This window comes from Trichosurus vulpecula, chromosome 1 (assembly GCF_011100635.1).
Source record: "Trichosurus vulpecula isolate mTriVul1 chromosome 1, mTriVul1.pri, whole genome shotgun sequence".
Taxonomy (NCBI): domain Eukaryota; kingdom Metazoa; phylum Chordata; class Mammalia; order Diprotodontia; family Phalangeridae; genus Trichosurus; species Trichosurus vulpecula.
Window position 1 is genome coordinate 163,547,251 of NC_050573.1, and position 25,922 is coordinate 163,573,172.

Here is a 25,922-nt window from a genome sequence, read left to right on the forward strand (position 1 = left end):
CAGTTTTGGATACAATGAAGGAATAATATTAAACTAGGGGAGGAAAAAACCCTATTAACAAAACACAATAACAATGCTATGAACAGATTTTTAGCAGCCAGTTCTTTCCTTAAACCCACACAACTCTAAAACACTGACACGAAAAAGAACTTTGAGAAACAACAACAAAACAAGACTGTTACACAGTCCATGAACTTTATTCTTTAAGTAGAGTGACTCCCAGACCACTGCTCAAATGATTATATATAAAACATAGAAGATTCAGGGCAGAGCTAGTAGTGGCAATAAGAAGAGAACATGGCAGTAGAGGACAGACAGTGAAAGAACTCTAAAAGCACAGAGGTATTTAATATATTGGGGAACAGCTTTATATATCTCAAGAGATCCTGAAGGTATCACTGTATTAAAGCACAGTACAATAGTTTTAATTCGCAATGACAACTCAAGTTTATACAGTGCTTCCAGATACTGAGTGGACACCAAGGGTGAAAGTGGGCTGTCCTCTAGTTTCACACTAAGTCTGGCTGTACGAGGGTTGACCAGAATGGGAAGGTGACCTCTGATTCCACCGAGAGAACGTAAACTTCCTTGAGTAAATGTAGACAGAAAAAAAAAAGTTCCAATTATCTTATGGGAAAACTTTGTTCTATTTCTATATAGTACCTGGCCTGGCTAGCCTGGGGGTGGTACAGGGATCCATGATGTTACTTTGTCCTGCTGCTGTACAGGACAACTTCTAAGTAAACTCCCTTAAACAACGTAATTAACAAACTTAATTCTATTAATAACAAAGCTGGAACAAGCACCTCTTTCTTTGGTTATCTCAGCATTCTCTTGGAGGGTAAGCTACCCTACAACTGACATAATTAGGGCAGGATGGGCTGCCCCCTTCCATCTGGCACAGTGGGCAGGATAATCAGTCCTCTTACACTGGCCCATCTCCTTTTTCAGTTCTATGTCACTGATATTTTTTATGCTACTCATATATAAACTCTCATTAGTATTATGTTAAGTAGGCTCATGCCCACCACAGGAATTACTCACCATTTCTTTTTCAATGACACCTCAGCTTTAGTTTTATGGAAACTATAATATTCTATGATTCTCTTCAACCATATACTAGAAGAATATTAATGTTTTTAAAAATGGGCTTTTGTTTCAGAGAGGTCAGGGTCATTTGAACTACTGTGCAAAGGCAATCCAACCTTTTCTCTTTCTGTTCAACTCTGGGTCTACTTCAATGTCATTGTGTGTCCAAAACATATTTACTGATGGTCCAGCTCTGAAGGGTTGTCACTGTGTATCACAGTATGGACAATAAGCATTCTTCATTCACTTAGTTCTTCCTGCATGGCTAATTAAGCCTCACTTAAAAAGCTCTGAAATATGCAGAGGCTTGATGTGATGAGCATAAACAGGAATATCTGGAGGACTTCACAATCCACCCAGAATAAAAAAAAACAAAAAACAAAAAACCTCTTCTGTTTGTAATTTACTCTGCATTTCCTCCATAATGGTTGCAAAGAGTCAAAGTCATTTCTGTGTTATATCTTTCAAGGAATCTTACATAATTTTGACATATATGAGCTATCTGGAGGAAAAGCCTTTAGGAGGGCATTAATGTCATGCCCAAATGAAATGTTTTTTTTTTTTACACAACTAACAATAACAGTAGGAAACTTGTCTTCTCTTCACTTTTCAATCAACCATATGACTTTTATAGCAGTGGTCTGCTGTTAAGCAGGCAGCTAGGTGGTACTGTGGATAGAACAATGGGCTTGGAATCAGGAAAACTCATCTTTCTGAGTTCAAATCCAGCCTGATGCTTACTAGCTGTGTGACCCTGGGCAAGTCACTTAACCCTGCTTGCCTCAGTTCTTCATCTGTAAAATGAGCTGGAGAAGAAAATGGGAAACCACTCCAGTATCTTTGCCAAGAAAACTCCAAATGGGGCCATGAAGAGTCAGACACGACTGGAAAAATGACTTAACAACAACTGCTGTTAAATATCATTGGCAATAGCACATCTATACCCTTCTCATCAAGAATTCCTGCAATACAAGTAGATATTAGTTTCAAAAATCTTACAGAGATGGGAAAATAGGTATTTATTGGTAGTTAATGACATTTTCTTAAATTTTTTTTTTTGTTAATGCCTGTGATTTTTTTTCTGATCATCTGGCATCTTTCCATCTTTATAGCTTGAAAATTAACTCAACACTTTCAAAACTGGGTTGCAAGCAGCTTGGATATCCTTGGTATCTAACATGATTTAATCTTTGATTTCTTTAGTGACATTTCTACTTCCTTTTGGAACATATCAAAGACTCCTAATTTGGTAGCTCCATTATTAGTGATGGAAAAGAATTTGTTATACAAATCTCAGCAACTTTCTTCCCTTTTGGAGGGTATATTTGTCGATTTATAGTGCAGTGAATAGAGCACTGGACCTTGAGTCAGAAAAACCCAAGTTCAAAGCCAGTCCCAGGACTTATTAGCTGTGTGATTTTGTTCAAGTGATTTAATTTTTACCTGCCTCAATTTCTTCATCTATAAAACTGGGATGATAGTAACACCTACCTCTAAGGGTTATCATGATAATCAAATAAGATATTTACAAAGTGCTTTGCAAACCTTAAAAGCACTATGTAAGTGCTAGCTATCATTACTGATGTTATTAAAAGCTCTAGGGATGTGATCTAATTTTAGGGGGCCTCTGAGAAATTTTCTATTTATCACCTTTCTAAACACTTATTTTTATGCCCATTGTTTTTCAGTTTCATTAAGTGATGATCTTAATCTTTCACTTATAGTTTTTATTATAAACTAGCAATAAAAATGGCTGCCATCCATTTGTACTTTGTGAATGCCAGTGTTTGCTGGAAGAGGAAATTTCTAGGTTTTTTATTTTCTTGCTGTGGTGGGTGATTTACACAGATTAAACCTTCTTAGGAAATGGAAAGTCTGTGTCAATATCTGTTCTTTTACCCCTTGTACATTTTTTGGTGTTCAATAGTTTGTTTTAGTCAGTCAGGTTAGATTTGAGTTGCATACCATGTCTTCTATTTTTATTCCTTCCACTGATTTGGCATAGATGTAGACTTTTGCTTCAATAATTCAGTGGTTAACCTGAATACATACAGACCTGTACACAACTAATTCAAAATGACTCCAGAGATTTTTTGTTTCCTACCTACTAAAATATAATCAATTTCATTTTGTGATGTTATTCAGTGCTTCATATGTTCATCACCTGACAATCTCCTTGAAAATACTTGACGTATAGAAAGGAGATTTTAACATGGTCTACATTTTTGGCCTCTGTCACTTCTTATTCCTGAACCATGTTTTCTAATTTTTTTCTTATTTTCTCTTGATGCTCACCTTTACATTAAAGTTACAGAATATTAAAGTATATTTTGACTTAATTTGGAGGATCTATTTACTTACTTGTACAATTCCTCTGACCTTCTTTTTCTACAACAGATACTGGCATATAAGCTCTAATCATTTTCATGTTGTGGTATAGCTATGGGTGGGGGAGGTTTGTGTTTTTTCATGTTTATCATGAGTACTGCAATGCAAGATAATCAAAGGTTCAATAGAATATCCTTCTGGATATATCGTAAAACCAATTCCACTAACTCTTATTTGCACCATCATGGAGAACCTATCAACCATTAAGTTACAGTTCTGTTTTGCGTTCTGACTTCAATCATAAGGTCCTTACTCCACATATAGGATACATTACCAAATCTTATTGTTCTTTACAACATCTCTCAAATACACGCCCCCTTCTTTGGACTCATATATCCAACAATTCTTAGCTTCTTATTGCTTTGAAACCTGGATTATTATAATAGCTTTCTAACTGGTCTGTAATTCTCAAGTCTCTCCCCACTCCAATCTACCCTCTTTAAGCTGGCAAGGCAATTTTTCTGAAGTGAAGACTTGACCATGTTAGCCTTCCTGCTCAATAAGCTCCAGGGGGTTCCCATGGCCATCAAGATAAAATGGCTACTCCTACTTTGGCACTTAGAGCTCTTCACAAATTCGTCCTTTTCTCTATATTTCCAGTCTTCTTATACTCTACTCTCCACGCATTTGATGATCCAACTACACTGCTGTGCCTCAAATGTAACCTTCTGTTTCTCATCTCTGAAGCAGTTTCCCTTCCCATTCTAATCCCTGACCTCAGAATATGGGGCTGACATATATGTAGATATTCCCTCAAATATCCTAATTTCCTAGTTCTTTAATCTACTCATCTTTGTGTGATCTACTCCTTTATTCCACCATAGGGAAAGTCACAAGAGACAGTCACAAGAATGCAACTTTCATTTCAACAGCTCTGCATTTTTTTCACCTGAATTTCTATTATTACATCACTTCCAAAGCCTTACTACTTCTAAACCTATTCTTTGCTTTCATTGTGACCTCAGCACTTTCCTAGGAAATTACTCCTACTCTGGTTACATTGGTTACTTCTTAATCTCAACCTCCCAGTGGACTGGTTCAATTTTGTACTCTCAGATCCCCTGTCATATTGTCATCTAGATCTTGTGAAATTCCAACCCTGGATTACTTCCACCATTCACCTTCTTTGCTCCTACACACAGGCTGAACACAGCTAAAAGACATTGTACAACACTGCTAATACTATAAATTTATATTAACCAATCTCAATTTCCTGCAAGAAGACAATCTTTCTACTCTTCCTAGAATGATTCTTTACGCCATTCACCACAGTGACTGTTTCAAACCTCTTCTTTTCTCGTCAAGCCTCTCAAAGCACCTGCACCCCCTCCCCCAACTGAGGACCTCACCTCATATTTTACTGAGAAAATAAAGGCCCTTTGCCATGAGCTGCCTCTCCATCTTGCATACCTCTGATACTACTCCCTACTTTCTCTTCATTTACTCCAGTCTGATGATAAGGTTTCATACTTGATTCCATCCTTTCATGTATTCTCCAACAGATTACATCTACCATCATCCTCTCTCTTTTTCTTCTTCCCTTTCCTCTCTCTGATCCTTCTCTGCTGCTTACAAACCAGTCTCCCCATCATTAAAAAACCCCTGACTTCTATACCAGACTCATACAACCTGGCAATAGGTAGGGGCCAAAATTAAAATAAGCTAAATTTCTTCAGGCTGCAGAAAACTTAAGACTAGAAACAGATGGATGATGGTTGGTTGCTGTGGGTCAAGTGGGCAGGTGCTTAGAATCCTTTGGCTGGCTGAAAGCAGCCTGCAGGCCATATGTTGTGCAGGCCTGTTCTACACCATGCTTCACCTTCTCAGCCATACTCTTTGAAAAAGCTCCCTACATTTGGTACCACCATTTCTGTTACTCACTCCTCTAAACCCTCTGGAATCTAGCTTCCAACCTCATCAGTCAAACTGCACTCACCAAAGGTACCAATGTCCTCTTAATTGTCAAGTATAATGCTCTTTTCTTGACACTTATCCTTCTTGACATCTCTGCATCATCTGGTACTACATACTACCTTCTAAATATTTTCTCTTTTCCAGGTTTCCCTGACAAGTGTTCTTTCTTTCTTTTTTTAAATTTATTTAATATATTTAGTTTTCAGCACTGATTTTCAAAAGAGTTTGAATTACCAATTTTCTCCCCATTTCTACCCTCCCGCCCACTCCAAGATGGCATATATTCTGGTTGCCCTGTTCCCCAGTCAGCCCTCCCTTCTGTCACCCCACTCCCCTCCCATCCCCTTTTCCCTTACTTTCTTGTAGGGCAAGAGAGCTTTCAATGCCCCACTGCCCATACATCTTATTTCCTAGTTGCATGCAAAAACTTTTTTTTGGAACATTTGCTTTTAAAACTTTGAGTTTCAAATTCTCTCCCCTCTTCCATCCCCACCCACCCTCCCTAAGAAGGCAAGCAATTCGACATAGGCTACGTGTGTATCATTATGCAAAACTCTTCCACAATACTCATGTTGTGAAAGACTAACTATATTTTGCTCCTTCCTATTCTATCCCCCTTTGTTCAATTTTCTCCCTTGATCCTGTCCCTTTTCGAAAGTGTTTGTTTTTGATTACCTCATCCCCTTATCTGCCCTCCCTTCTATCATCCCCCCCTTTTTTATCTTTTTTCCTCCTTCTTTCCTGTGGGGTAAGAAACCCAACTGAGTGTGTATGGTATTCCCTCCTCAGGTCAAATCTGATGAGAGCAAGATTCATTCATTCCCCCTCACCTGACTTCTCTTCTTCCTACAGAACTGCTTTTTCTTGCCACTTTTACGCAAGATAATTTACCCCATTCTATCTCTCCCTTTCATCTCTTAATTTGATTTTTTTAGATATCATCCCCTCATATTCAACTCACCCTGTGCCCTGGGCTGCAGCCCTGCTTCCCTCTGCTATTTCATGGGTTCTGCAGCTCTAGAATATGTTCAGAGGCATTTTTATAGGTTTTTGGAGGGATGTGGGGGAGCTCATGCAAGTCCCAGCTTTCTGGCTGCCATCTTGGCTCCGCCCCCCAACAAGTATTCTTTCTTAGTTTTCTTCCTGCCTTTATGTGGCTTCTCCTTAGTCCCCATCCCCTTCACGAGATCTTCACCCACGTCAAAGCCACTAATCGTGAATGTATCTCGAAGTTGTATCTTAGGATCTCGTCTTACTATACACTCTCACTTGATCTCATAAACTCTTATAGGTTCAATTATCATCTCTATGCAGAAGACTCCAAGATCCAAGCATCTCTACTTTCTCTTCGAAGCTCCAGATACATATCAACAATTGCCTAACGAATATTTCAAACTGGACATCCCCAAGGTTTCATAAACCTAACATGAACAAAACAGAATTTGCTATCTTTTCTACCAAATCTATCCCATCCTTCCAGTTAACCAGGTTTGCAACCTAGATGTCATCATCTATTACTCATTTGCTCACTCCACTTATCCAATTGGTTGTCAAAGCTTGCTATTTCTATATCCATAACATCTTTTGTATAGGTCTTTTTTTCCCCACTTACATTGTCAATACCCTAATTCAGGCCCAGGGAACTTCCTGCCTAGACTGTTGCAACACCTTGCCTCAGGTTTCTCCCCTTTGAGCTATACTTCACACAGCTGCCAAAGTAATTTTTTCAAACTACAGGTCTGACCATGTCACTCCCCTACTCAATAAATTTCAGTGTTTGTTACCTCTTGGCATTCAAAGTGCTTCATGTAACCTGGCACTATCCTACCTTTTTACTCTCCTTGTACTCTATAGATCAGCTACTTGGCCTACTTCTCTGTCACACAGGATATATCCTATTCTATCTCTGAGTGTTTATAATGAATGTCCCCCATTTGTACAATGCTCTTTGTCCTCAACTCTGCCTCTTGGAATCCCTGGCTGCCCCAAAGACTGAGATCAATCTTTACCTGCTACAAAGGGCCTTCACCAGTCCTTACAGCTGTGAACGCCTTCACTTCCAAAGTTATCTCGTATGTACCTTGCATATATCTATATATTTACATGCTATATCCCCCATTAAGATTTAAGTTCTTTGAGAACAGGGATTGTTTATTTTTGTGTTTGCCTCCACTTAGCATCCTGCCCTGCACATAGTCAGTAATTAATAGTTAAGTGATTCCTGAATCTGAGGTTGTGTTGCTTCTCTTCCCAATGATAAACATGACATAACTAAAGACAGATCAGTGGGGCATTCTACAGAGACATCCTTTCATGTTGACATGGATCCTTTAAAGACTATTCTTTGGGTATGATTATTTAACCAGTTCTGAAGCCACCTAACCCATGTCTCTCCATCTTGTCCATCGAAACAGTATAAGAGACTTCGACAAATATTTTGCTGATATTTAAGTATACCAAGTCAGCAGCAATTCCCTGATCTACCATCTTAGTATCTTATCAAAAAATATAATGAGATTAGTCTGCGATGATCTGTTTTTGATGAAGCTGTGTTGTCTTTTGGAGTTAACTATTTAACTTTCTAGATGCTTCCACATCATCTTTTTTTGATAACAAAAGTCTTAAATGATGATGGTAATCAAAGTCAAGCATACTAACCAGACTACATCAACTTATTTTTTTGGTCTTTATTTCCAGTGTTGTTAAATCTGCATTTTCTAGCCTGATGTTGAGTCAGCAAATGCTGACCCTTCCTGTAGTTCTGTCGCATTTTCTGTGCATTCAAGATTATATGTTATGGGGCTTTGCTCATATATGCCGTTGGGAGATTAAAACAAATGAATACTTAATTAATCAAACCATCAGGACATTGATGATATAGAAATAGCAAGAAGTTGACTTTATTTCTAAGATAAGATATTCTGAGGTACTACTCTCTCTGTCAAAACGGACAATAAATTTGGGAGTGAGAGAAGAAAAAAGATCTATAGTCACAGTAATTTGTTGAAAAGAAAAGGTTAAATCGAATTCATTATACTAGGTTTAGGAAATTAAGGTAATGCAAAAGCAGTGTTTTGGGAAATTTGAACTATCAGAATTCACGTAATTTTAGAAGTTTTAGTACCAATTGCCTGCTATAAACTTTCACCTGGCTACCCCAAATCAGCATATCAAACTGAGCTCATCTTCTTCCTCAAAATTGTACTCTTCCTGCGGAGGTTATTAACTCTGTCAAAAGTATAATCATTCTACTTAGCCATCTCTGAAACCTCAAGAAATCTTTGGTTGCTTCCTTTACAATGAATCCACATTCAGTCCTCTTTTAGATTCTTCCTTTGTAATGCCACTTGTATCTACAATTTCCTCTCTATTCCCATTAATCTGGGTGCCATATTCTAGTAAAGCAATTGATAAGAAAGTGACCATACATAGAATGGCAATGAGTATGATAAAGGAGTTTGAGATCATGTCACACAAGAATTAATTCACAGAATTGGGGATGTACACAATAGAAGATTTATCACGATATGATGGCTATTGTCAAGTATTTAAAGGACTGTCACGTAGAAGAGGGATTAGGTTAATTCTGTATGGTGTCCAAAGGGTAGAACTACATACAACTAATAGAAGTACAAAGAAGCCGATCTAGTCCAATTTCATGAAAAACTCCTAAAATAGAGCTATCTCAAAGAGCAGGATGTTTGGACAGGTAATGTGGGTTTTTCTTACTGAAAGTCTTCAAACAAAGGTTGCTTCATCACTTGGAGCTGTTGTAGAAAAAAGTTTTGCTCAGATATAGGTTGACCAAATTAGCTAAATTCAGATATATCAATAGTTTGGATACCAGCCATTGTATTTTCATGGAGTTGTTGAGTCATTTCAGTCATGTCCCATTCTTTGTGACCCCATTTGGTGTTTTCTTGGCAAAGATGCTAGAGTGGTTTGCCATTTCCTTGTCCAGCTCATTTTACAGATGAGGAAAGCAAAGCAAATAGGGTTCAGTGACTTGCCCAGGGTCACATAGCTAGTAAGTGTCTGAGGCCAGATTTGAATTTAGGGAGATGAGTCTTCCTGACTCCAGGCCTGGCACTCTATTCACTGTGCCACCTAGCTGTCCCCTAAATGTATATCCTAGATACCAAAGAAACTGTACCAAACTAGGTTTACATTTTTATTTGGATTACTTTTGATTTTTATATTCACATATGCATGTGGTTTTCTTACCCTTAAGTGTAGCATTTCAAAAGTGTCCCTGAGTTGCTTGGTTACTCTGGATTATAAAGGAATATAAAACCTGAGGATTAGAGGGAGAGGCCAGTAGAACATTCATGGGGTGCCTGCAGCTATAAAAGAGCTGGGTAGTTCCTGTCTGTGTCTTATATATCTTTTAGTTAAGTCACAAGGTCAGAACAAAGGGGACCCAGGATAATTATGTATGAGAAACAGAAGTGTTTATTTTATCCTATATTCTGACATAAAAAAATAGTAGTTGGGTAAGGTCCTTGAGCTTGAGTAATATTTCTTTCTTCAGACCATGGAGAAAAGTACTGTTTCTCTCATTTTTCTATTTAATCTCTGTAACACTTGATAAAGTACTCTGTATATAGGTGGTCAAATATTTATTGATAAATTTAGCTTTAGTTACCTGGAAAAATCTATTATCTTATTTCCCATCAATAACAAATTTATGAAATTATAGATTTATAATACATAACATATATGTAATATATTAATATAGATTTGTATAAAACTACATATTTATATTGCTATAGATTTTTTATCACAAACATAACTAAAACCTACTTAAACACTGCCAGGTACTAAAGTAGATATTTTGCCAAAAACAGAAAGTAATATTTTAAAAGAACTTTAGTTTATCACTTACACAGACGATTTCCCAGTACGAGGATCCTTAAATGTTGTTGTCTTTGTGTTATGATCAACAAAATATTTAAGACCTTCTCTAGTATATCTGATTTCCCAGCCCTCTGGAAGGGGACTTTCAGGCAATAAACTGCAAGATAAATTTATTAAAAGAAGCAAAACATGATTTTTGAACATCAAAAATATCTCATATTTTAGTACATTTTCAATGACTACAGGCAAGCTCAAGGTAGTACAAATTGAACACAGTGTACTCTCACTTACCCTTGAGTTCTTGGGTCCTCCCACTGTGTTGTTTTTGTGTTATGATTGACAAAGTAAACTCTGTCATTTGAATCTACTCTCTTTTCTAAAAAAAAAAGAAGCGGGGTAGGTGGGGGAGAATAATAAAATAAGTGTTTAAGAGTTCTTCGTCATATAGTATCTTTATTTACTTTTAGAAATAGTATGCTAACTTACCCCAACCTGGTGGCAAAGGACCAAGAGGATCATTTTCTGCAGATAACATTGAAGCCTGATTTAGAATAGAAAAAAAAAAAAAGAACAAGTATTTGAAGGTGTTCTTTATTTAAAAAAGAATTAAAAAATCATGAAACCTAGAAATACTATTTAATTTCATAGTGCCTAGATCCTTTCAATCCAAATATGCATTTGGACAGAGCAATGAGATTCCCATAAAAATATGTTTTCTGTGGTAAGAATGGTTGACCAGTTGTAGAGATTGCTTTCACAATTTTTATTTCCCTAATAGAAGACATAATATGTGGGCAACAAAAACTAAAAAGGTCCTTCCGCAAAAACCAAACAGAAAAGGGAGAAAGCAGGAAAGGTAGATACTTGAGGAAACAATGCAATGTTTAAAAGAAAACAGCTTTAAAAATAGATAAAAAGTAAAATCTTTAAATCACAGTTATTAAAAAATAACAATTTAAAATAAATACCTTAATGATCATTAAAATAAGATTATTTGAACTCATGTAGTTCACAGTTTTTTCTTTAATATTTTGTATCTAAAATTAACATAATATTTTGGGGCAAAAAGAGCACCAACTCAGTGACTTTTTTAAAAGTATGGGCTTGGAGAGAATAAATGTAAAAGATTCATACTGCTGCATTAAAATCTTAGAATACACACACACACACACACACACACAAGCTTAGTATTAAGGTACTATGTTTGAGATTAGCATTTCAATGAATTAAAACCTCAAATATTAACTACTGCAAATGGGATAGATCTTCACTTGGGAAAAAAAACATTCAATTCGTAAAAACAAAATTTTAAAAGCCCGAAACAAATCTAGAATTGTTATTACTCGAAAATTCATTTCTTGATTACAGGATATTTTATACTGAAACCCTTTGGTATTTAACGTCATATTTTTGAGTTTTTTGAAAAATGTTTAACAGTTTACTACATGTAGTATTTTATAACAGATTGTTAACATAAATTAGAAAATTTTCATTTGTCCCTGAATAGCTCACAAAATCAAAGTAATCGAGATGCATAATGCTTTTAGTTTTTTGTCCTTTTCTGGTACCTGTGGAATATTGAGAATATTTTAAAATCAAAAGATACTGAAATGTCTTTATAGCATGGCTCTAATCAATCAGAAATATCTCAATTATGTCCTTCATTGTGTAAAAAGCTATGTATTAGGTATCACATTATATTTACATACTTATATACATAAATACTGTTAAAAGCACTAAAGGCCCTTAATTATCCAACACAACATTGTATTAACAACCTTCATTAAACATCACAATGTTAAATAGGCAATATTAAAACATTAATGTTCTGATTCATGTGTAGACCTTACTTATTCCATAGTTTTCTCAAAACAAATTTACTATTCAAAAAAGGAAAAATCTCTAAATTGAAATATAATAATCAACTGCTTAGAAAGGGGAAAAACCTTATAATAATTTCTATCTGGATGACATCTATGTGTATTTATCCACAAGGGTACTTTTTTTATATGTATATGTGGAGCAATTAGGATAGAAACCAACCAGCACTATTGAAATTACTTGCCTATCAATTGGAAAATTAAGATTATTGTTACCATGTAGCTTTTCTGTTCCTCCTTCCAACTGACTTCTCAAATCACTCATGATCAAGGAAATAGAATTATGACCCAAGAAGACTACCTCTTAGCTAACTAGGATAATTGGGGATGGAGTTCTAAGGTAAATTTCTAGACTGGCAGAGCTGGACACAGAATCTAAATTTACATAAAAGAAAATTTCTTTTTGTCTGCATATCAACTAATTCAGATTGGTGACTTGAGAGGCAGACTCTTGTGGATATCTCTGTCACAACTGGGTGAGAGTGGAGTGCATTCCAGGGCAGGCCACGCCAGCACAGCCCCTGCCCCAGCAAGCCAGAAGCAGGCCTTAGAAGTGACTGAATCGGCAGCGGCAGTGGCTGCTTCCGGAGCTCTCACCCCACAGATGGTTAAGGGGGTCAAACAACTAGTCAGAAGGAGATTATGGGGTCTTTTGACTACCACCAAGGCAGGACTCTGTTGCTTTGCTCATGCTCAGATCCAGCTCACAGTCCTGGGTGGCAGTACCAGGGAAAGGAAGAGCACTAGCATAGCAGAACTTGTGGCTACAGTGGTGGGGGAAGGGGAGACCCTCCTCACAGTTCTAGGACAGAAAAAGAGTGCTTGTGGTCATTCACAGACCAGAACACAGGCCAGGACAGTAGTAAACACCTCTCCTTAGATCATACCACTTGGAAGAACTGAAAACTCACAGGTCCCTAGAAGTATCTCTGAAAACAGCTGCACAAAACCCCTGAAGCTTGGGACAGTGAGCCCTCCACCCTGAAAGCAGAGCCCAACTTTAACAAACTGTTAAGAGTCAAATAATAAGCTGGGAAAATGAGCCAACAATGGGGGAAAAACCCTCTGACTATAGAAAGTTCTTATGGTGACAAGGAAGATCAAAACACACACTCAGAAGAAGACAACAATGTCAAAGTTCCTACAATTCAAAGTCTCCAAGAAAAATATGAATTGGTTTCAAAGCCATGGAAGAACTCAAAAAGAATTCTGAAAATCAAGTAAGAGAGGCAGAGGAAAAACTAGGAAGAGAAATGAGAGCGATGTAAGAAAATCATGAAAAAGAGGCAACAGTATGGTAAAGGAGACACAAAAAAAATACTGAAAATAACACCTTAAAAAACAGACTAGACCAAATAGTAGAAGACATCCAAAACCCCAATGAGGAAAAGAATGCTTTAAAAAGCAGAGCTGGCCAAATGGAAAAGGAAGTAAAATAGCTCACTGAAGAAAATAAATTAAAAATCAGAATGGAGCAAACAGAAGCTCTATGAGAAATCAAGAAATTATAAAACAAAACCAAAAGAATGAAAAAATAGAAGAAAATGTGAAATATTTCATTGGAAATAGATCCAGGAGAGAGAATTTAAAGATTATTGATTTACCTGAAAGCCAAGACCAAAAAAAAAAAAAAAAAAAAAAAAAAAAAAGAACCTAGACATCATCTTTCAAGGAAAACCAATCTGATATTCTAGAAATAGAGGGTAAAGCAGGAATTGGAAGAATCCACTGATTACCTCCTGAAAGAGGTCCCAAAATGAAAACTGCCAGGAATATTATAGCCAAATTCTAGAGTTCCCAGGTCAAGAAGAAAATATTGCAAGCAGCCAGAAAGAAACAATTTAAGTATGGTGGAGTCACAGTCAGAATAACACAAAATTTAGCAGCTTCTACGTTAAAGGATCAGATGGCTTAGAATATGATATTCCAAAGGACAAAGGAGCTAGGATTACAACCAAGAATCACCTACCCAGAAAAATTAGTATAATCCTTCAAATGAGACAGAGGACTTTAAAGCATTCTTGATGAAAAGCCCAGAGCTAAACAGAAAACTCAGCTTTCAAATAAAAGACTCAAGAGAAGCAGAAAAAGGCAAACAGAGAAGGGAAATCATAAAGGACTTAAGTTTAAACTATTTACATTCCTACATGGAAAGATGATATTTTTAACTCATAAGACCTTTCTCATTATTAGGGTATTTAGGAGTTTATCTAGACAGAGGGCACAAGTGCGAGTTGAGTATAAAGGGTTGATATGTAAAAAATAAAATTAAGGAATGAGAGAGGAACGTACTTGGAGAAAGAGAAAAAGAGAGGTAGAATGGGGTAAATTATCTCACATAAAAGAGGCAAGAAAAAGCTTTTACGATGGAGGGGAAGAACAGGAAGGTGAGGGGAAGGGAGTGAACTTTTACTCTCATCAAAATTGGCTCAAAGAGGGAACATCATAGACATGCAATTGGGTAAAGGAATCTATCTTACCCTACAGGAAAGAAGGAGGGGAAGAGAATATGGGGGAATGGAGGGTGGTTATAGAAGAGAAGGGACAGTCAGAAGCAAAACACTTTTGAGGAGAGACAGGGTGTGAGGAAAGAGAAAACAGAATAAATGGAGGGTGGTGGTAAATTAGATGGAGGGAAATACAGTTAGCAATAGTAACTATGAAAAAAAAAATTTAAGCAAGTTTCTCTGATAAAGGCCTCATTTCTCAAACATATAGAGAACTGAGTCAAATTTATAAAAAAAAGAGCCATTCCCCAATTGATAAATGATCAGTTTTCAGATGACGTAATCAATGCTATCTAAAGCCATACGAAAAAGTACTCTAACTCACTATTTACTGGAGAAATGCAAATTAAAACAATTCTGAGGTACTACACCTCATACCTACTAGACTGGCTAACATGAAAGAAAAGGTAAATGACAAATGCTGGAGGGGACGTGGGAAAAAACGAGATATTAATGCATTGTTGGTGGAGTTGTGAACTAATTCAACCGCTCTGTAGAGCAATTTGAAACTATGCCCAATAGGCTATAAAACCAGGCATACCCTTTGACCTAGCAATACCACTACTAGGTCTGTATCGCAAAAGAGATAAAAACCAAAAAGGTCAAGGATCTATATGCACAAAAATATTTATGGCAGCTCTTTTCTGGGGGCAAATAATTAGAAATTGAGGGGATGCTCATCAATTGGGGACTGGCTGAACAAGTTGTGGTATGTGATTATAATGGAATACTATTGTACTCTAAGAAATGATGATCAGGGTACTCTCAGAAAAACCTGGAAAGACTTGCTATGGGCTGATGCAAAGTGAAATATATTGTATGCAAAGTAACAACAATATTTTAAGACATGAATTACTTAGCTATTCTCAGCAATACAATGATCCAAGACAACCCTGATGGACTTAGGATAAAATATGCTATCCATCCACAGAGAGATAATTGGTGGTGACAGAATATAGACTGAAATATACTTTTACTTTATTTTTCCTGAGGTTTTTTGTCTATGTTTTCTTTCATAACATGACTATTATGGATATGTTTTGCATGACCATACACATACAACCTCTACTGAATTGCTAGCCTTCTCAATGGGGGTGGGAGGGTGGGGCGGGGGGTGGAGAGAAAGGAAGGGAGAGAATTTGGAATTCAAAGTTTTAAAAACAAATGCTAAAAATTGTTTTTACATGTAACTGGAGAAAAGTAAAATACTAAATAATTTTTTTAAAAGGTTATGCCCAGATGAGTCTTATGTCCTTTTTTGACAGGGTAGCCAGGTAGACCAGAGGAAAGCTAAGTAACTAACCTATATTTTAGCAATTTAACATTTGATAACGCTTCACGTATTTTTCTTGTGGAAAAGATGGAATAATATGGATTAAATAATTTTTTGCTTCCCTTCACTAGAGGTTATGAAGAGAAAGATTTCCATTAGGGCCAATGCTGCTTTCTAGGGGTCCAGAGAGACTCCTGCTATAAACAAAGTCTTGTGAATAGTTTACAAAATCTTCTGACGTACAAACAATTCTATTCAACTACAAATATGGGATTGGATTTCCCAATTAACAAATGATCTTTTTTCAGAGGAAGAAATCCAAGCTATAAAGAGTCATATGAAAAAATGCTGTCACTAATTACTAGAGAAACCACTAAAATAACATTGAGGTTGTATGTCATATCGATCGTATTGACAAAGTTGTTAAAAAAAAGAAAGAAAATGGCAAATGCTGGAGGGACTATGGAAAAAAAGGTACATTAATACACTACTGATGAAGCAGTTAGCTGGTTCATACACTGCGGAAAGCCATCTGGAACCCTGCCCAAGGAGCTATTCCACTGTGCCTACTCGACCTACTGATACCATTACCAGGTCTGTATTCCAAAGAGAACAAGGAGGAAAAGGATCCATATACATAAAAACATTAATAGCAGCTATTATTTTTTGTGATGGCAAAGTGTAGCTGAACAAATTATGGTATAAGAATACGAAAGAATACTATTGTGATATAAGAAATAATGAAAGAAGTTTGTTCAGAGAAACCTGGGAAAACTTGTATGAATTCAGGCACAGTGAAGTGATCAGAAGCAGGAGAACAATTTAAATAAGGAGAAAAGAGAGGCAGGCATTATGCTAAGTGTCTTATAAATAAACATCCCATTTGATTAACAATAATAATATTGTATAGACAAACAACTTTGAAAGACTTAGGAATAATCGTCAATGCAATGACCAATCACTATTTCAGAGGACCTATGATGAATTATGCTAACCAATTTCAGATACAGAATGGATGGACTCAAAAGTACAGATTGAGACTTTTTTTTAACATGGCCAATGCAGGAATTTGTTATTTCCAACATTGTTGGTTAATGATTCTTCTGAAACTTGCTAAATACTTTGGAAATATTCTTCTCTTTCAAGTTTTTACATATATTATACTATTAACACAATGTTCTCTCTGAAACTACTGTTTCCTTTGTAAAGCTGAGAATTTGTTATAGTACTTTCCCTACTACTATCTCAGAATATTACATGTATTTGCATGAAAATTACTCAGGAATATACACAAGTCAGTGTGTTAGTACTACACCTTTTACTCAAAGGATATCTTTATGACTATTAGAACAATTTAAAAGCCTTTTCTAATAAGTATTATGGAATCAAAACGCTAAGCAATCTTAAACATTTAGAAAAACGAGATTTTTAAAAAAAAAATCAAGTTGCTAATAAGAATTTTATGGAGAAATATCTGATACTAGATAACAAATCTGGAAAGCATAGCAAGATGAATATAAATGTTAAAAAAGAATCTAATCAAAATGTCTTAATCCTGGAAGCTATCAGGACATATATGACCTATAAACATTTCTTTTATGTTTGTTCTTCAAGGTTTGACAAATGTGCTAATTTCTTTGATACAATACAAAATTCTTCAAGTTCAGTTGCCTGGAGTAAGATATAAAATTCTACTGACTATCAAGATGAGCAATATCTGCTGAATTCCAAATGTCTAAGTAAAACCAGAAAATGGGCTGTCTTTAAAATTATGCTCTATCAGTTCTATTAAAATTTTTACACAAAAGGGGAAATGTTTGGTATTGGAAATGGAAAATACAGACAATTTATAGTTATGCATAACTAATAGATTTTAAAAATCTGCTACTTTGTTTATTAATCTGTAATCTAAAAAAGGCAGTCATTACATTAGTCTAATTATCTTCAGAAGTTCCTACAACTTTTAAATCATAAAGGCATTAAAGTTACAACTAGTTTAATAAAAAAAAAAGTGGAATTACTTAACTGACATCCAAATAATTTACTAGGACTGATTTTAAAGACTCATTAACAATTTTTAACCTAGCGAACATAAATACAACAACAAAATGTAACTGGATATATCTGTCACCTCACACAGTAGTGTTTCCTTTAACCAATACTTGCAGCAAATTGAATTTCCTGGATGAATTAATTTTCCCTAGGGATAAAGCTTGCCCCTTCAAGTAACGAAACTTTAAAAAGTTAAATATTTTGATAAAGAATTTTCTAATACATATCATACCTGTTTTGTTGTTTTAAACAGATAATTTGGAACATAACTCCAACCTTTTCTTGATGACTCAGGCTCATACTATTATGTTGATTATGAATATTACATTGTGCTGTAATTCAGTGATATAACTCATGGAATTTTAAGATGCATAGGACTGTCTGCCCCTATACTAAATAGTCCCAAATTCCTAGGCTTTTCTGATTATTTCTTTTGTCTTTACTCTTTGATGCCAGCTGCTAATTTCTTACTGTAGTCTGCTGTTGGCTGTCCCTCTGCAAGCTTCCTGTTATAACCTAGGAAAAAAAACTGAAAAAATCTAGAGGAAATCAGATAACCGAAATTACTAAATGAGTAATTATATTCACAATACTTAAGCCAACAGGCTTTTATGTGCATGGACTTTGTGAGTTATTCTTTTTTCTAATTTGAATAATTTCTCTTACTTCTGAGTTTGCAAATTGTAATGCTGAAACTGTTCTAAGTCTAAATTCCAGATAAGTAGGACTTTACTATACATTGACTTTCAGCATAATTTCCAGCCTTCAAAGATAACTAGCTTGGGAAAAAAATAAATTTTTATTGAGACAGAATCCTAAACATAATTATATAATAATACAAGTGATTTAGCTCTTTCAAAACAGGTTTTTTTTTTCCCCTTGCTTTAAGCAAACTTGATATATTCAGGACAGAAAAAAGGGAAGGGTGAGGAGAGGGGAATGAGCATTTAAGCATCTATCACGTGCCAGGCAAATTATCCAATCCGATCTAGCTATCTCTCAATGAGCAAACAGGTAGATATGTAGATGAATGGTATTCATTTTTGTGAAATGTGTTTTTATTTTACAGATTCCTTTAAATATTAAGTGCCCATAGGAGATTTTAAATTATTTTTCTAAAAATTCTATAATTATATATGTACACATAATGTATTCACACAGATATGTACCTAACACCTCTTAATTCTATTGTTTTCTCTCTCTTAATTATTTATTTTGTATAATGCTTATTTTGTATATATTTGTTAGCATGTTACTTCCTCCATTAGACTGTAAGCTCCTTGAGGGCACGGACCATCTTTTGCCCTTTTTTGTATCCCCAGCCCTGAGCATGGTATCCAGCACATAGTAGGCACTTACTAAATGTTTACTAAATTGAATTGCGTATCTGTACATATATGAGTAGTGTAAATCAAGGTCCACATAAGAATCATTGAATTCTATGTCTTAAACATGAATTGCTATGTAAAGCACTATTCTAAGTGGCCGGGTTGACAAATCTTGGTTTTTTTTTAAAAGTCCATTTTATAGAAGCACTCATTAAGAATTGACTATGTATATAAGTCAAAATTGTAGGGGAAAAACACAGAACACATTTTGTACTGTATTTCTAACTTTAAAAAACAGAAAATTGGTCATGTTGCAATCATAATTGCCTGGAGAATTAAAGGAAATATATGCCCCCGATAATCTAACAGGATCAAAATTCTCCCTGTAATAATAAGAGCAACATTTATATAGCACTGTTAGGTTTGTGAAGTGCTTTACAAATATTAATCTCATTTGATCCTCACAACAACCCTGAGAGGTGGGTACTATTTTTACCTCCTTTTTATAAATGTGGAAATTGAAGCAAGAGGAGGTTAAGTGATTTGCCCAGAGTCACATAGCTAATGTATGAAGCATAATTTGAACTCAGACCTTTCTGACTCTAGGTCCAGCATTCTATCCACTATGCCACCTTGCTACCTTAATACATTACTTTGGAGATGTCCAAGGTTCTATTTTAGAAAATCTAAAGAAAGAGTTAAATGGATTCATCTCATTTGAAGGACAACTAAGATCTCCAGATGTTTCTGAGAAGGGTTGCTGAGACAGCAACTATTCTGTGTTCAGAATCTTCCCTCAGACTTCCTGGAGGTCTTTACATAAGACACCTCATTGAAAGATCAGCAACCACTGTAAAGCAGACGGAAATTAAAGGAACTAATTACAGAAGCAGTGCTTCTGCTAATGTTAACCAAGGATATATAGGATAAGTTAACATATTGTTAGTCCCACAATACTATCTCCAGCTAAGCTTTGAGAACATCATGAAGTTCTTAAGGAGAAAATATGAAAAACTTTCCTCAGATGATTCATATCAATTTCTCCCTCAAATCACCATTTCTCAAAGCAACTGCAAAAACTGGGATTAGCTTATTATCTATGCTTGAACAAAAGTAACCTTTCTTTTCTTACGAGGCACAAGATCACCAATCCGGAATCAGCAAGCACCTTAGACACCATTTGGCCCAATCAGGAAGCTGAAGCCTAAAGATTAAGTGACACATCTGGTAAAGCAAGGGTTTGAACCCAAGGTTTTTAATTTTAAATTGTGTTCTTCCCAGTCTACCACAACACCTCCCCAACCTCAAGGTTCTGAAGTACACATGGAGGGGCAGCTAGGTGGTGCAGTGAGTAGAGCACTAGCCCTGGAGTCAGCAGGATCTGAGTTCAAATCTGACCTCAGACATTTGATGCACTTATTAGCTGTGTGACCCTGGGCAAGTCACTTAACCCCAACTGCCTTGCCTTCCTCCCCTCAAAATAAAAAATGAAGCACACATGGAACTTTGAAGTGAACAATAATGCATTCCTGAATTGCAAATTTGGTGGTAAATTGTTTACCATTATTTTGTTATTAAATTCCAGGCACACCTGTTCAAATTTATAAGTTACAGGGAAGATATGCTTTTGAACAGACTTATTACCAGTTGTTATAGAGACAGCTACTAAAGAAATGGAATACTGCTAAAGAAAAGAAAACTGAAAATGGATATTTAACAACTATAAGATCTACTTCCCTTACATCTGAATAATTTATATTTTAATTGCTTTAAATTAAAAACTAAATGAATTTTTGAAATTGTGGTAAAACTGTCTATAAAGCATATTATTTATAGAGAAGCAAATATGATCCACAATATTCCCAAATCAAAAGACTAACTTAGCAACAGAGAGTGATTGGCCTAGCTAAGTGGGGAGGCCCATCATCACCAGGGCATTCACCTAGAGTTAAATTATTTTGGCCACGACTCACTAAGACCAACTGTTAAGGGATGGAGGGGTTGTAATTTTTATCAAAGGAAGGAGTAGCCATACCAAAGGAATATCTAATGCTTTAAAAGACTGCAGTAACACAAGTACAAGAAGAAAAAAAAATCCTAAGAATATAGGAATTTATGTAAAAGAGGTATAAAAAGAATTAAGGAGATATTTCAATTGAAAAAGTTAGACTTAAGAAATTTTGCCAATCTTTTCTCCTACTTTTTTCCTGTACTAAATTTGTATTTTCTCTGGAAATGATTCTCTCTCAATATTTGTGATTTAATATTCTTAATGACAGTTGCTTCTGGTTAATGTTTACTTCCTATATCATCTATTATTCATTCACACAATCATTCATTCATTCAAAGGTATATTAACTGCCCTAAATATAACATTTTTTTGCCACATGGAACTATACACTTAGAAGTGATTTGATTTAATTCAAATAAAACAAGTATTAAGTCACTCCAATATGTGTACGGCTCTATATAAAACTAGCAAGTGGGAAAAATGAAGATTCAACCAAATTTTCACTTTTCCACAGTATAACATTATTGTCTAGGAGTAGATAAACCATTGTCAGAGATATTTTTTAGTTTTATATATTGCTAGAATATTACAGAACTCCACATAGAGCAGGAATTCAGATATTCCATGGCTCAAATATTTTTTCTCTCAAATACAGGTATTGTAAAAAATATTATTAATTCAGACTCTGTGATAATGCAATCTGGGTCAGCCTGAAGTTTAACTAAGTCGTATTTATGAAAAAAAAATTGTTCAGGAAGTAGCCTAAATAAAGTTTCAGGAGACATATTTAGCTCAAAGAAGAAAAGCAAGCTATTTTGAGGACTATGGGCATGGACTATAAATAAATGGATGCTAACTACATTTGAGTTATTTAGTCATTCAGTAAGGTCAAGCAGAATTCTCTTTGGAGAGTGAATACCTACTTAGTTATGTCTCTAACGCAATGTTAAATGTGGGAGTGATCTTAACTTACTGACAATCTCCTTCATTTTCAGACAAGAATAGTGAGGCTTAAAGGTTAACTTACATTTCTTTCAAAATATTATATAATTCAGGCTTTTCATTCTTTCTAGTCTTTATTAAGTGGTACTGTAAATCAAAGTCACATATATATGTGTGCGTATGTATGTGTATATATGTATGTATGTGTGTAAACCAACCTGCAATATTGGTATAAGTCTGGTTCACACATGTGGCACAGGGGAAAGAAAGCTGGACTTGAAGTCGGAAACTTGGTTTGAACACTACCCTAGACTGTGATTAGTTGTATGATCACATTCAAGGTGCTAAACCATTAAGGATCTCATTTTATTCTCCTGAAAAATGGAGATAATAATGCTTGAACCACCTACCTCACAGGATTATTGTGAGGAAAGAATGTGGCAAAAGTTAGAAAGGATTTAAATGTGAGTTATTATTAATGTTGTTAATAGCTATGACTAGACACAACAAAAATTTTGTATGTACACTGCCAATCTTAGGAACGTTTCTATTCAAATCACCAGCCAGGTGAGGAATGGGGACTACAAGAGTAGATTTGTCTCTTTCTCCCTTATGCAGAATGGGAAGGAAACCAGCTAAGAGTAAAAAGATTGTTCTATCCAACCACCTATTGTCTTTTGCTGCCTGTGGATACCCTCTTCCCCATAATTTTCAGATTCTCAGTGTTTTTGTGTTGCCCAAAAGCACTGAATTCTTCCCCTCATCACCAACCCTGAAACTCCCACCGCCTCAAGACTCTCTGCCCCAGGGCACCTTCCTCCCTCTGTTTGGAGAGGATAAAAAGTGGAGAGTTCCTCCCACACCCTGCATTTAAGGAGAAGGCAGTGGGCAGCCTTTGCTTTCATATTCCACCAGGATGTACTCCTCTGGATTTCATGCCCCAGTGCTGGGTACCCTCTTGCCCCTCATTCATCCCCACCCTCCACAAGCTTATGCCCCCAAATTTAAGCTTCTTTTAACATACTGTCTTTCTATTAAAAGACTGTGAGCTCCTTGAGGGGAGGGACTGTTTTTGCCATTGTTTGTGTCCCCAGCACTTAGCACAGTGCCTGGCACATGGTGGGCTCTTAATAAATTTTTAAGGGATTTTGGAGTCATGTTCCGTTATGCTTAGAATGCACTCCCTCCTCAACTCTGTCTTTCGAAGAATCTAGTTTCCTTCAACTCTCGATTCAAATGCAGCCTTCTCCATGAGATCCATTCTTATGCCTCGGAGATGCTAGTGCCCCTCCACCTTAAATACCTGGATGATAATTATGCTCTATTATATGTAAGTGGCCCAGCAGGTAAGTATGCTAGATGTGGAATCAGGAAGACCTGGGTTAAAATCCCACCTTAGACATTTACTAGCTGTATGATCCCAGACAAGTCACTTAACCTCTCTTGGTTCACTCATATATAAAATGGAGATAACAGCACCACAAACCTCACAGTATTGTTGTGAGGATCAAATGAGAGAATATATGTAAAATGTCTGGCAAATCTTAAAGCATTAAATAGTAACATTATTTATTCTGTACATATTCCATATACATTAATATGTTAGATACATGTTAGTATATGTATATATGTACCTAATAGAACATAACACAACTTTAACACTGTGTTAAAGACATAACTCTAAATAGACATTTGCTTTCCAAATAAAGGTCTGCTCAATCTTGTTTTTGTCTTTGAATCCCCAGGGGATAGTGCAGTACCTAGCAAAAACATGGTGCTTAATAAATTGATTGATTAGTAAAAGAACCTATATTGGAATTTCATGTATTATGTGATAGAGATCAGTACCAGGGAATCTTTTGTTTAACCTGAGAGAAAGACAAGACCGTAGATTTAGTGCTGGAAAATCACCTGAGAAGAGGACATCTAGTCCAATCCTCCTTCACTTTACAAGTGAGAGAATGAGATCCAGAAATGATAAATGATCACACAGACCCAGGATTCAAATTCTGATTTCAGATCCAGTGTTGTTTCTCCCTGCTCTATTGCCTTCAGTCTAACTACAACTATACTTACGTAATAAAATCAGCCCAAGGAGGAGAGAAAAGCAGTTTTCTTTTGCTGTCACTCACTCCTTTCTCCAAGAAGCCTTTCCCAATCTTCTTTAATGCTAGGCCTTTTCCTCTTTTACCTCTTGGCCTGTTTGTACCTGGCTGTTTGTATGTGGTCTTTCCCATTAGACTGTGAGTGTCTCCAGAACAGGGACTAAGGTTTTTTGGCCTTTCTTTGTAACCTCAGAACTCAAGCATGCCTGGTACACAGCAGAAGCTGAATAAATGCTTGCTGACTGAATGGCTTTCCTCTAAAGAAGACACTAGGCCATTGCGCTGTTTCTCTTCTACCAAGTTCCCTATCTGGAGCTTGAGGCCCTTGTTTATTTCTTAATAAGTGGGTACAATTCTCATGAAGAATAGGACCTATACCCATATTAAATCAAGTATTTTCTTGAGACTCTGAGTCTGAGATTCCAAGGGATTGTTTGCCTCAGTTTCTTCATCTATAAAAATGGGCTGGAGAAGGAAATGGCAAACCACTGCAATATCTTTGACAAGAAAACCCCAAATGGGGTCGTAAGAGTCAGACAAGACTGAAACAATTGAACAAATACATTAATTCCCTTGCAAGTGAAAAGCCAGTTGCTATGACACAGGGCCATTGGATCTTTTCTGCTACAGAATTAGAGGCCTAACTGCCAAGAACCTTCAAAGTAGCTTCTTTCCTTCTCTCTTCACTCTTCCCTCATCTTATAAGTTGACCTAGCAACCAATGCTTTCCCCATCCTGAGTCCTGCAAGTTTTTCTACTCACTTCCCACACCCAGGCTATCTTGCTCCTTTGTTTTCCTAGGGTTCGGCTGCCAGAAGTCACAAAATCAAAGTTCTGCAAGAGATCTTAAAATCATCCAGTTAAATCCCTTCCTTCAATAGATCAGTCAACCACATAAGTATGGTTGTATTAAGTGCGTTCTACATATCAGGCAACAGAGATAAAAATGCAAAGAAAAATAGACTGCCTTCAAGGAGTTTACATTCTAACAGATATATGTACACACACACACACACACACACACAAACACACACACAACAAAGACAAAGCAGATAAAAGGTAACCTTGTGGGGAATGGCACTAGCAATTCAGGGGACCAAGAAAATGCTGCTTAAGCTGAGAAAAAGGAAATAAGGGATTCCAAGAAGTGAAGGCTGAGGAGTGGGAGCATTCCAGGCATGGAGGAAAAGTCAATACAAAGTCATGGAGACAGAATATGTTGTGCCTGATGAACAGCAAGAAGGCTAGATGGGAGAGTTCATACAAAGGAGTAATAGGCAACAAAGCTGGAAAGATAGATGTGTCCAGGTTGTGAAGAACTTTAGATATCAAATAGAAGAGTTTATATTTAATCTTAGAGTTAATAGGAAGTCGCTAGAATTTGCTAACTATAGGAATGATCATGGTCAAACCTATGCTGTAGGAAAATCACTTTGGTAGCTGGGGTTGTGGGGGAGAGAGGAGGAAAGACCAATTAGGAGGCTAATTCAATATTTCAGTAAGAGATAAAGAGGAATTGAACATGGCTGGTGGCTGTGTGAGTGAAGAAAAAAGGACTGATACAAGATGTGTAAAA

At 36.2% G+C, this 25,922-nt stretch overlaps 1 protein-coding gene across 6 annotated transcripts in view; it reads right to left on the bottom strand.

Annotated features, from left to right (window-relative positions):
* Nucleotides 1–25,922, bottom strand: part of WWP1 (WW domain containing E3 ubiquitin protein ligase 1) — a 150,930-nt gene that overhangs the window by 23,823 nt on the left and 101,185 nt on the right. For all 6 annotated transcript variants that reach the window (XM_036753156.1, XM_036753157.1, XM_036753161.1 and 3 more), the window contains 3 exons: nt 10,735–10,789; nt 10,540–10,624; nt 10,277–10,405 (listed from right to left, as the gene is read on the bottom strand). In XM_036753156.1, the coding sequence (XP_036609051.1) occupies nt 10,277–10,405; nt 10,540–10,624; nt 10,735–10,789 (269 nt within the window). The remainder of the gene's footprint in view (nt 1–10,276; nt 10,406–10,539; nt 10,625–10,734; nt 10,790–25,922) is intronic.